The 12,260-nt window shown below is 39.1% G+C and overlaps 1 protein-coding gene across 3 annotated transcripts in view; it reads left to right on the forward strand.

The window, feature by feature from the left end:
• The window catches only part of LOC139162359 (zinc-regulated GTPase metalloprotein activator 1A-like), a 37,918-nt gene that overhangs the window by 22,688 nt on the left and 2,970 nt on the right, over nucleotides 1-12,260 (forward strand). For 2 of the 3 annotated variants that reach the window (XM_070742629.1, XM_070742630.1), the window contains exons 9-15: nucleotides 1,482-1,568; nucleotides 3,451-3,495; nucleotides 7,083-7,139; nucleotides 7,260-7,311; nucleotides 9,722-9,790; nucleotides 9,983-10,048; nucleotides 11,527-11,653. In XM_070742629.1, the coding sequence (XP_070598730.1) occupies nucleotides 1,482-1,568; nucleotides 3,451-3,495; nucleotides 7,083-7,139; nucleotides 7,260-7,311; nucleotides 9,722-9,790; nucleotides 9,983-10,048; nucleotides 11,527-11,653 (503 nt within the window). The remainder of the gene's footprint in view (nucleotides 1-1,481; nucleotides 1,569-3,450; nucleotides 3,496-7,082; nucleotides 7,140-7,259; nucleotides 7,312-9,721; nucleotides 9,791-9,982; nucleotides 10,049-11,526; nucleotides 11,654-12,260) is intronic. The other variant, XR_011558308.1, reaches the window with a different exon arrangement.

The following is a 12,260-nucleotide window of genomic DNA, read 5'->3' on the forward strand; positions in this document are numbered from 1 at the left end:
GGAGCTCAAAGATAAGAGCCACGGCACGGTGGAGTGGGCAGGGCACTCGTGCTGGCATCAGGAGGCGGCGGGGAGGCAGCTGGCAACGCAGCGGACTGATGGGAGTCGGTAGCTCCCATTGCTTGCGCCAGTGTCAGGGGGCGGGAGTTAGCGGCTGGCAAGGCGGCAGGCCGATGGGAGCCGGCAGTTCCCATTGCTCGCGCCAGTGTCAGGGGGCGGGAGTTAGCGGCTGGCAAGGCGGCAGGCCGATGGGAGCCGGCAGCTCCCATTGCTCGCACCAGTGTCAGGGGGCGGGAGTTAGCGGCTGGCAAGGTGGCAGGCCGATGGGAGCCGGCAGCTCCCATTGCTCGCGCCAGTGTCAGGGGGCGGGAGTTAGCGGCTGGCAAGGCGGCAGGCCGATGGGAGCCGGCAGCTCCCATTGCTCATGCCGGTGTCAGGGGGCGGAGGGCGGTGTGGTGGTGGCTGGCAACACAGCGGGCTGATGGGACCCAGCAGCTCCCATCGCTCGCGCTGGCATCAGGGGGCGGGGGGCGGAGTGGCGGTGGCTGGCAACGCGACGGGCTAATGGGAGCCAGCAGTTCCCATCACTCATGCCGGCGTCAGGGGGCAGGTGGAGGCATGGTGGCAGGTGATAGCACGTCGGGCAGATGGGAGCGGGCCGGGGGCGTTGCAGCGGGGCGGCAGGGGCTGGCAGCGCAGGTCTTACTTTATTTTGTCAGTCGCAAGCGACTGGCAGCTCTTGTCTCCAATTTCTGGGGTTTTTTGCTTCCCAAACAGGTCCCATCACATGTGATTCTGCTGAACCTGATGGGATGAGTAAATGTAACTAGGGAGAAGTAGTCCTTCAAATCATCTGACCACATAACCAACAACATAAATTGAACCCAGATACGTTTGAATGAAAAATGAGTAGATTTGCAGATGGTGGTTAGCTTAATTGCTGACTTAATAATAGTTAAAAATTAACTATAATCCATAATTGATTGTATTTCTACAACCCAATAAGTTACTTTGTCAGAAAGGCAATCCAAATTACAAGCACTTTAACTTAATACAGCGTGGGAACAAATTATCCTTTTTTGGGAAGTTTTTAGATTTTTAGATTTTTCCGTCAGAATAAGTAAATGTACTTTTAAATTACTTCAGCATTCTCCTGTTTTTCTTTATTGTAATGAGGATGACGAAGAATCTTAAAGTCTGATGATTATTTTTTATTAAAAAATACATTTTAAAATATATTTGTTTAGAAGTAAGTTCCACAGTATTCAGTAGTGCATTTAGGAAACAATGTACAGCCTCAGTGCTTTGAAATCAAGTAAATGATAATGATTGAAATTTGCAGTAGAATTTATTTTATTTTTGCGTGAGCGCTATAATGTAATCCTCCTGAAAGAGAAATCAAGGTGATACTTGAGTTAGCTAAGCACACAAATACTTTGGGTTTATTTATTTTCCTTTTCCATTTATTCATTTTTCTCTAGGCAAGTGGCCTTAGCAGATCTTATCATCATCAATAAGGTAGACTTGGTTTCACAAGCTGAACTGATGAAATTAAGAACAGCTGTTTGGTAAGCATGCATTTATTTCCAATATCTATTTAAAACATTTTTACCCTTTTTACATTCCTTTTCAAACAGCAGATTTCTTTCAGGTCAAAAATTCCGACTGTTAAATAAATCAGAAAATTGGATAGATTGGAGAAAGCTTTGTTGTGTCTATAACCACTAGTATACCTGTAAATACTTTTTGTTGGCAATCGGTCTCAGTGCTACGCCAGATCTATAAATTATTTATTTATTTATTTAGATTTGTATGCCGCCCCTCTCCGCGAACTCGGGGCGGCTCACAACAAAAATATAAACAATCGTACAAATCCAAATAGATTCAATAAATTTAAGTATTTAAAATAGTTTAAAAAAGAACCCCACTATATTAACAAGCACACACACAAACATACCATACATAAATTGTACGTGGCCGGGGGAGGTGTTTCAATTCCCCCATGCCTGACGACAAAGGTGGGTTTTAAGAACTTTACGGAAGGCAGGGAGAGTAGGGGCAGTTCTAATCTCCGGGGGGAGTTGGTTCCAGAGAAGGCTCTTCCCCTGGGGCCCGCCAACCGACATTGTTTAGTTGACGGGACCCGGAGAAGGCCGACTCTGTGGGACCTAATCGGTCGCTGGCATTCATGCGGCAGGAGGCGGTCCTGGAGATATTCTGGTCCGATGCCATGACGGGCTTTAAAGGTCATAACCAACACTTTGAAATCCTCCTGTCTTGGTTATAAATCCAATTTCATTAGAAAAAGAAGCAAGAAGTCTGTAGAAAAAGGAAATTATTTTTCCTTCTTCACAGAAGAAAAACCCTGTGAAGTAGACTGGCTGGCAATGAGTGATCAACTCAATGGGATCCACTGAACAACATAGATAAGTTGAGTTTTGAGCCCTATTTTTTTCAGCAAAGGGTCAAGGTCAATCAAAAGCTAGCATTACACTAGCTCAATACATAACAATCATCTTGGAGGATTTGCACAAAGATGACATTTCTCTATGAATCTAAAGCAGGGGTTCCCAAACTTTTTACACAGGGGGCCAGTTCACTGTCCCTCGGACTCTTGGAGGGCCGGACTATAAAAAAAAACTATGAACAAATCCCTATGCACACTGCACATACCTTATTTTAAAGTAAAAAACAAAATGGGAACGTACTATTTAGAGAAGGGGGAAGAAGTCTGAAATTCATATATGTTTACGTTTTGTTTTTAATTTTCTTTTGTTAACATCTGATTGGCTATACAAGGTTTTCTTGGCTTATAGAAAAATGTATAAAGAAAGAAGGAAGCACTTTGGCATAATGGTTAATAAGTTAGAAATATAATTGGTGTTGTACTTTTTTGATGAGGGAATTTAATTAAAAGAAAATGAATGTAACTGGATGACAAAATTAGAAAAAAAACTTTTGCAACTTTTTTGATAATTGATATTAGTTACTAACAAAATACTGCATTTTATTAATGGAAAATTAGATGTGCTCCTGTTACTCACCCGCGGGCCGTAGTTTGGGGACCGCTGATCTAAAGTATCATATGAGGCAATTGATCTGCCTCTTTGAGGGTTCTTCTTGCAGGAACTTGAAATCAAACATTGCCTGTAGCTATTTCAGTTCTTTGGAAAGCCCTCCATGTTGGATTTTGAGGAGCATTTGAAAACAAGCCCTTTGAATTTGGTTTTCCTATTGAACATTTTAAATTAATGTTTAATTAATTCTAGAAGTTGTGGCTTTATATTTTAATTAAACTTTGAGAAAACTTTGCTAATTCATAATATTTAAGTCTATTGTTTTTGCAGGGATGAGATTAAATATAGGAATTTATGTCAAGTGGATTGTGAATTATTTCTGTTCGTAAATATTCTATTATATCTTTTTTCTTCTCTTCTTCAATAATGTTAGCGCAATAAATGGAGTTGCCAAAGTTTTAGAAACTCAGCGCTCAAGGTAATTAAAACAACGCTAAAGTAACAACTTTTTCCTATTGTTGTAAATAATATACATTCATCTGAACCCAATCCATTTATATTTTAATCTGACATCTGTCCCGGCTTTTTGCTGAGGCTCGAAAAAAGAGTTGCTTGGTTTCACTGGACAAAATCTGAATTCAGACTGCTCTGACAAACAGTAGACTTATCCACTGTTTAGCAAATCAATTTGGACAAATTTTTTATTATTATTATTATTATTATTATTATTATTATTATTATTATTTAGATTTGTATGCCACCCCTCTCCGAAAACTCGGGGTGGCTCACAACAACAAAAACAGTACAAATCCAAAAATAAAAACCATTTAAAACCCTTAATATAAAAACAATCATACAAACCATACATAAAGCGGAACGGCCCAGGGGAATCAGAGGTGGGTTTTAAGGAGTTTGCAAAAGACAAAGAGGGTGGAGGCAGCCCTAATCTCCGGGGGGAGTTGATTCCAGAGGGTTGGGGCCGCCACAGAGAAGGCTCTTCCCCTGGATCCAGCCAGATGACATTGTTTCATCGACGGGACCCGGAGAAGGCCAACTCTGTGGGACCTAACCCGTCACTGGGATTCGTGTGGCAGAAGGCGGTCCCGGAGATATTCTGGTCCGATATTCTTTATATATGCGTAATTTTATACAATTACATATTTTTTATTTTATATATGTTTGGATAAGCAGATAGTCCCATCTGGTCCAAAAAAATAGAGGTTTTAAAACATTAGGATGGTAGAACATATGATCTAATCTTGTACTGATTAAGATCTATCAGATTATTACGCTCATTTTCCCCCCATATAACTTATTTTAATAAATACTTTTTCAAACAGTATGCACAAATTTATAACAGATAACATTATACAACAGGTTGCAAAGAGCCATATACTTATGAAGTGCAATACGTATACTCAAATTTTGTCTGACAGGAAAATGTTATGAAACTATTTTTTTACTTCCTCTCCAGCTGAATACTGCATTTCCAAAAATTTTAATCCCATTAACAAATCCATTGATACAATTTCATTAGAAATTCAGATCTGGTCTAGGCTGGAGGACTTATGTCCTGCTGCTAAACAATTGCTTTATGAACATTCTTTTCTGTAGTGACTGTCATATTGGATTATAGTCTTTGCCATTCTTTCTTTTGTTGAGTTAGGAAGGTGGAGTGGAATGTGTGAAATAGTTCCAGCAACTTAAGGCTCTAACTCAGTCTTTCTCAATCTTGGCAAGTTGAAGATGGGTGGACTTCCATTCCCAGAATTCGGAATTTTAATTGAATTCTAGGATTTGAAGTCTACCCATCTTCAGTTTATCAAAGTTGAGGAACACTGCTGTAACCTATGACATTCTCTAACTTAAAGCTCCCTGAATCGATACTATAGCTCAGTGATGGCGAATCTTTTTTCCCTCAGGTGCGAAAAGAGTGTGGGCATGCGCTATTGCGCATGTGCGAGTGCCCACAACCATAATTCAATGCCTGGGAAGGGCAAAAACAGCTTCCCCCGCCCTTCAGAGGCCCTCTGGAGGCCAGAAATGGCCTGTTTCCCAACTTCTGTTTCACCCTCCACAGGTTCCAAAGGCCCTCCCCTTCCTCCCCGGAGGTTCTCCGGAAGCCAAAAAGGCCCTCCCAGAGCCTCTGTGAAAGCCAAAAAATCAGCTGGCTGGCACACACGCACGTTGGAACTGAACTAGGGCAATGGCTCACGTACCAGCAGATATGGCTCCGCGTGCCACTGTGTCACCCATGCCATAGGTTCGCCATCACTGCTATAGCTTTTCTTAATGTGCTATTGCCTGTTTATCGATCGTAATTATCCTGCCAGCATGACATATTGTAAAATGTAATAGTATTACATTTAGATTTTTAAGAAGTTCTCTATCCTCAAAACTAGCATTAGAAATTGGGGATGTTTGGGGATGACGAAACGTTAAAGTGATACAGTGAAGGTAATTATTAAGCACTCTGCGATTTCCTGTTTTCCAGACTTTGCTTTTTAAAGTCAAAAGTCGGTTTAGATATTTCTGAACACACTTTGGAATAAGAGAAGTGTCAGTGTTGTAACAACTATGCTGTGCAGGTTTCCTGACAACAAAGAATTGTCGAGGACTCTGTGAAGTTTTTTTACATTCCCACAAATTTAAGAGTTCAAATAAGCCATTCCTGCAGTGCTAGAGAAACTGAAAGAAGGTGGTTGAGTTTTCTATGAATGGTAATTACCGTATTTTTCGGAGTATAAGATGCACCTTAGTTTTCGAGAGAAAAACAAGGGGGAAAAATTCTGTCTCTGCAACCCAGCAGTTGGCCTCACAATAAACAGCAAACGGCACAGATGATATACACTGTTTGCTGTGTATTTCTGTACATTTCTGTGCCATGGGTGCCTGACCCATAGAAATAGCAAAGAATTGGAGAAGGGTACATTATGGCAGTATACGTTTTCTTAAATGTAGTTGCACTAACTTCTTCCAATTATTTAAATAGATCTACTCCAAACAGGACTAAGTCAAGGTTTAATTCAGCTGCCTTATCTTAATGCTAAAACAGCCAGTGTTAATTTCAGACTATACTTGTACAGATCCTGTTAAAATTGGTATGACTTTCTGAAAGTATTCTCTGCTATTTAAAATAAGATATAATGCCACTGGGCTTCTTCAGATCAATCATTTATTTTAAAAAGCTTCTTCATTTTGTTGTCTAGAACAATAATAAACCAGTCTTTAAATAATAATTTGAACATTCTACAGACATTTATGGTTATTGGCTTACCACCTTGCATCCATAAAATAAAATTTTTGCCTCTCCCTCCCAACAATTTCTCTACTTGGCAGCTAGTTTCAGTTTTAGTTTAGCAGGTGGCCGGCCTGCCTGCAGCCTCAAGTCAACTGAGGGTCAGGAAGCTGATGAGTTGCTTGGCTTAACAGACTCTATTTTGTTTGCTGCAAGGAGGAAAATTGCTGGGAGGCAGAGGCCAAAGGGTGGGGCGGTTGCGGGGGGCTATATTCGGTGTATAAGACCCATCCAAGTTTTCACCCTCTCTGGGGTAAAAAGGTGAGTATAATACTCCAAAAAATATGGTAATAAAGGAACTCATGCTCTGCTGGAACACCAATGAAAAAAAAGTATTCTGTATTAATTTTTAAACTGAATGCTTTTCTTGGTGTGCCTTAAATTAAAAAAAAAATTGATTGAATTAAATTACTGAAATTGTAAGGATCAAATTGTAGTTTTGGGTCCCAATTTATTCTCAAATCATCACGGTTTCCTAAATGTGGTCATTGCATGCAATTGAGGTTCCATGCGAAACTGAATGCTTGGCTTTCCAAATTAGCATAGAACTAAAAGGGAGGAAGTTGTGGAGAAGATACACAGAAAGATATTCACTTTCTAAAAGTTCTTCAAGAATTCCCCAAGTATTCAGAGAGGCTAACTAGAAAGAATAAAAGGAAATAGTGGAGAGGAGCAGTCACGGGAAAACACCATTGAGGAAGAGGTAGTCTTAGTATATCCATAAAGTGCTTTTAAAAAAATTTTTTTTATTTATTTTTTTCCTCTAGGGTTGATCTCTCTAATGTATTAGACCTGCATGCTTTTGACGGTGTATCTGGAAAAAGGTAAGATTATATATATCGCTCTTTGTTTTAGAATTCAATTTGTATTTTTCCACACCTTGACAATTGTCAGATTATGTTCGTATTGCAATGCTGTGGTCTTAAATATATTGTCTTTATAAGTTTGCAGCAGAAACTTCAACTTGAAGAAGCACCTCGTCCACATCTAGATAAGGTGAGCAGTAAATCTGCACTAAGTATGACTGATTAAACTTTAGTTAATTGTATGCATGTGTCTTTTTATGTTCCTTTCCTTTCATCATTCTATCAACTCTAGGAATAAACCAGATCCAAAAATCAAACTCAAGGATGACTAGAAATGTGCTGTATGGGTTGACTATAATAAAAAGTCTGTGCTTTTCCTCCTCTCTATGCGTCTTCTGCCGCATGAATCCCAGCGGCCGATAAGGTCCCACAGAGTTGGCCTTCTCCGGGTCCCTCGACTAAACAATGTCGTCTGGCGGGCCCCAGGGTAAGAGCCTTCTCTGTGGCGGCCCCTGGAATCAACTCTCCTCAGAGATCAGAACTGCCCCCACCCTCCTTGTCTTCCGTAAATTGCTTAAGAACCACCTATATCACCAGGCATGGGGGAATTGAGACATCTCCCCCAGGCTTATATAGTTTTATGTATGGTATGCTTGTGTTGTATGGTTTTAAATGATGGGTTTTTAGATACCGTATATACTCGAGTATAAGCCAACCCGAGTATAAGCCGAGGCACCAGTTTTTGCCACAAAAACTGGGAAAACTTATTGACCCGAGTATAAGCCCAGGTTAGAAAATTCAGTGGCTTACTGGTAACTTATAAAAATGGAAACCAATAAAATTACATTAATTGAGACATCAGTAGATTAAATGTTTTAGAATATTTATTTTAAAGAAAACCAGTAAATTAGCTCTGTAAATTTAAAAGAGGGTAAACAAAATCAATCTGGTAATAACAATAAATTAAAAAGTAAAAAAAGTAGCTCAATCAGCAACCAAGCTAAAACCTATTTCTAAACCTAACCCAGGGGTCTTTAAACTTGACAGTTTTAAGACTAGTGGACTTCAACTCCCAGAATTCCTGCACCAGCCATGCTACTTCAGGAGTAGGAGTTGAAGTCCACAAGCCTTAATCTTTCCAGGTTTGAAGACTCTTGCATTTGTAACCCTAACCCATGGGTCTTTAAACTTGAGTTTTTAAAAGCCTGGAGAGAGTTCATGCCGTCCCCCCCCCCTTTAGCTTGCTGACTGGCTCGTTGGCTGGATCTCCCACCCCTGATCCTCCCTCCTCCTCATCTCCCTTTATTGCCCCATGTGTTGTGCAGGGAAGCAGATTTGCTAAAGAGATCCACTTGGGACAGTAGCAGGGAAAGGAGGAGGAGGAGAGCCAGAATAGCCCACAGCTGCCGGGGAGGAGGAGGAAAGGAAAGAGCTGTCCTCCTCCTCCTCCTTCCCCTGCTGCCGTACCAAGTGGATATCTGTAACAAATCTGCTTCTCTCCCCGGCTGGAGGCTTTTAAAACCTGGAGAGAGTTCATGCCTTCCCCGTCCCCCCCCCCCTTTAGCTTGCTGGCGGGGCGCCCTCTTGTGGTGATTCGGTGCCCTCTTGTGGTGACCCGAGTATAAGCCGAGGTCGGGTTTTTCAGCTCATTTTGGGGCTGAAAAACTCAGCTTATACTCGAGTATATACGGTACTTTCTTTTAAATATTAGATTTGTTACATTGCACATTGTTATTATGATTGTTGTGAGCCACCCAGAGTCTGCGGAGAGGGGCGGCATACAAATCTAATAAATTATTATTAATTATTATTATCATCAGTCATCATGGGATACAAGAAAGAATGCTACCAGATTCAACAACAATAGCACTTAGACTCACCGTGTTTACCCCACAAAAAAACCTCTGTCTTATATTTTTTTGAACTCTGAAATAAGCCCTTGGCCTTATTGTCATGCACTCAAAAGCCCGATTGGGCCTATTGCCAGGAGATGTATTATTTTGGGGGAATCACAGTGCTTTACAGCCCTCTCTAAGCCATTTATAGAGTCAGCATATATAAACCCAACAATCTGGGTCCTCCTTTTACTGACCTTGGAAGGATGGAAAGCTGAGTCAACCTTGAACTGGTCAGAATTGAACCGCTGGCAGTTGGTAGAATTAGCCTGCAGTATTGCATTCTAACTACATCACTACAGCTCAAGTAATAATGAGATGGGAAATGAAAAGTAGATTAGATTTTGCATTTGAATACTGGAGATTTAGTATTTTGGATTTGAATACTAGAGATTCAGCTTCCATCTGCCTGAATGGACTGGATGATAGGTCAGAAAGAAAAAGAAAAACTCTGCCCTTGGCACCAGTCTTAACTCTCTGCTTTCTTTACTTTTTTCATGCAAAAAAGTAATTCTTGGGCAAGGGAGGGGCAACCTTTCCTCTTTTGCCTGCAGGGAATGTTTTTGCCTCTGCAGTTGCTGCCTTTAAAAATGGAGAATTTTATATATAAAATTCTATTATATATTTATTATATACAGTATGTAATTTATTATTTATTATTAACTACAAAACAGAATATAGCAATTTTTATCTATCAATTTCCAGAGTATTGTTACATCTACTTTTGAAGTGCTAGGAAGCGCAACCGAAGAAGATCTAAATGTGTTTATTCAAGTAAGTGCTGTATTATTTGCATGAAAAATCCAAATTACTTATTTTATACTTTCTTTATAGGCTAACACATTTTTCACTTTAAAAAAAGAGACAAGATTTGAAAAAAAAAATCTTGGCTCTCCTCCCCCCCCCCCCCCGAAGTTAATTTTATTATGAATGTATAATTCTTCCTATTATTTTTATCTCCTTTAGAATCTATTGTGGGAGAAAAATGTAAAAGACAAGAAAGGTAACCCCATGGAAGTAATAAGACTAAAGGTTCAGTACTCAGTATTATCATTCTTATTTTCAAAAATGTTACTGTTTTTATTCGGATGCAGAAAATGGTTGAATATGGAAAGTGAGACAAGCTAATTTGGAGTCATGTGAATACCGAAGGGCTACAATTTTGCACGGTGTATTACAGCCATATATAGTTCTTTTTCGTCAAATTTTAATAATATCAAAATGTACTTAGAATTTGTATACCTTCTGGAAGAAATGTTTAATACAGTTTCTTCGTGCACAGACATTCCGCTAATGATAATGAGAGAAGGAACTCTTTGGAACTACAAATAGTCCTTGACACGACCAGTTGCTTAACGTCTTTTTGACATTAAAACAGACCATACCAGGGGCACATTTCAGATACTCAGCAACTGATCTGTATTTATGGCTGTTTGCAACATCCCATAGTCACATGACCTTGTTTTTGCCAAAAGAGCATTTACTTCTGGTTCTTGGCAAAAATGGTCCACAGCAGTCAATTGGTTTGCTTAATGATTCTGCAAAAAAAAAGTGAGAAAATTGGTGACCTGCTTGGTACCCACTTTACAACCATCATGACTTACAACCATAATGAGCAGTTGTAAATCAAGGATTATCTGTATACGGTTGTTGATATTATAGATGTTATGAAGAGACTACCATATTTTTCAGAGTATAAGCTGACCTTTGCCGCCCTTAGAAGGGGCTGAAAATTTGAGTGCATCTTATACTCCGAATGTAGGTGTTTCCACAGGCCTAACAAGGTGCTAACAATCTTTCCAGCTCTTCCAGGCTTGTTTTCATTGCTACTCCCTGTGAAAAAGGTTTTTTCAGCCCTAATGATCTTCCCGGCTTGCAGGCTTTTTTCATTCCTATTCCCTCTGCCCCAAGTCTTTGCAGGCTTATTTTCATTGCTACTCCCCCACCAAAAGGTTTTTTCAGTCCTAACATGGTGATAACGATCTTCCCGGCTCGCAGGATTTTTTTCTTTCTTACTTCCTCTGAAGTTTTTTTCCCAGTCCTAAGTCTTTGCAGGGTTATTTTCATTGCTACTCCCCCTGAAAAAGTTTTTTTCAGCTTCAAACGGGATAAAATAATGTGTTGAAGCTGACCAGACTAAGCACGTTTGCCAGATAAATACCTGGTAGGCAATTTTTTTCTCCCTATTTTCCTCCTCCCAAACTAAGGTGCATCATATACTCTGAAAAATACGGTATATAATTTTTATATATGAAGAATATTTATACGTGTAGACCTCCCTTTAGGGTTAATATAACATTAATTAATTTATTTATAAAATTTATAGGTCTACCATTTTATATCAAAGTAAATCTGTCCTTCACTGTTAAGGCGAAAACAATCAATTTCTTTCACACCAAGGATTTTAGAATATGTTTCATTTATAGATTCTCTGTATAGGATTTCTAAACCTTCTATTCAATTTATAGAAGCCTTCACTAGCCACTTTGCTAATTTTATTTTTTAATCAGGGATTGGTGTCCATCAAAGATAAATCTCACCAGGTGATAGTTCAGGGTGTTTATGAGCTCTATGATCTGGAGGAAACATCTGTGAAATGGAAAGAGGATGAACGGATTAATCGATTGGTCTTAATAGGTAAGAACACCACGGGCATTACCTATGCTGGTTGTACAAAACTATGAATTTTTTAAAAAATTGAAACATAATCAGTATAATTGTTCTTGATACAATCCTACAGAAAATGAATCAAAACCCAGTTTTTAAAAAGAGATCTCAACATTTGACAGTACTAAACTTTGTGTTTCATTGACATAACTTTTCCTTTTTAGTAACTTTACGTGTGTGAACATTTTAAAAAACAATTTATTCTGCATCCAAATTGGTTTGCTTCCATTTTATTGTTATTTGAAAGTGTTCTGAAAGCAGTCTAGATGTAATTGGAAGCAAAAACATATCTTGTATATTTTAAAAGGCATGGTTTTCAACCAACCGTGTTTCAGCTATGGTGTTATCCCTGAGAGTTCCTTGGGATTATAGTGCTATATAATAATAATAATAATAATAATAATAATAATAATAATAATAATAATAATAATAATAATTATTATTATTTTTAAAAAATGGAAAGTATAGAATGAAATTGTTGATTTATCATGTAGACTTCTAATACCACTCAACAAAAACAGAAGGAACATGCAGAGAAGGAATGCTGAGTTACCCTCCTATCTGTATCTTAATATAG

Source organism: Erythrolamprus reginae, chromosome 2, assembly GCF_031021105.1.
Source record: "Erythrolamprus reginae isolate rEryReg1 chromosome 2, rEryReg1.hap1, whole genome shotgun sequence".
Lineage (NCBI taxonomy): Eukaryota > Metazoa > Chordata > Lepidosauria > Squamata > Dipsadidae > Erythrolamprus > Erythrolamprus reginae.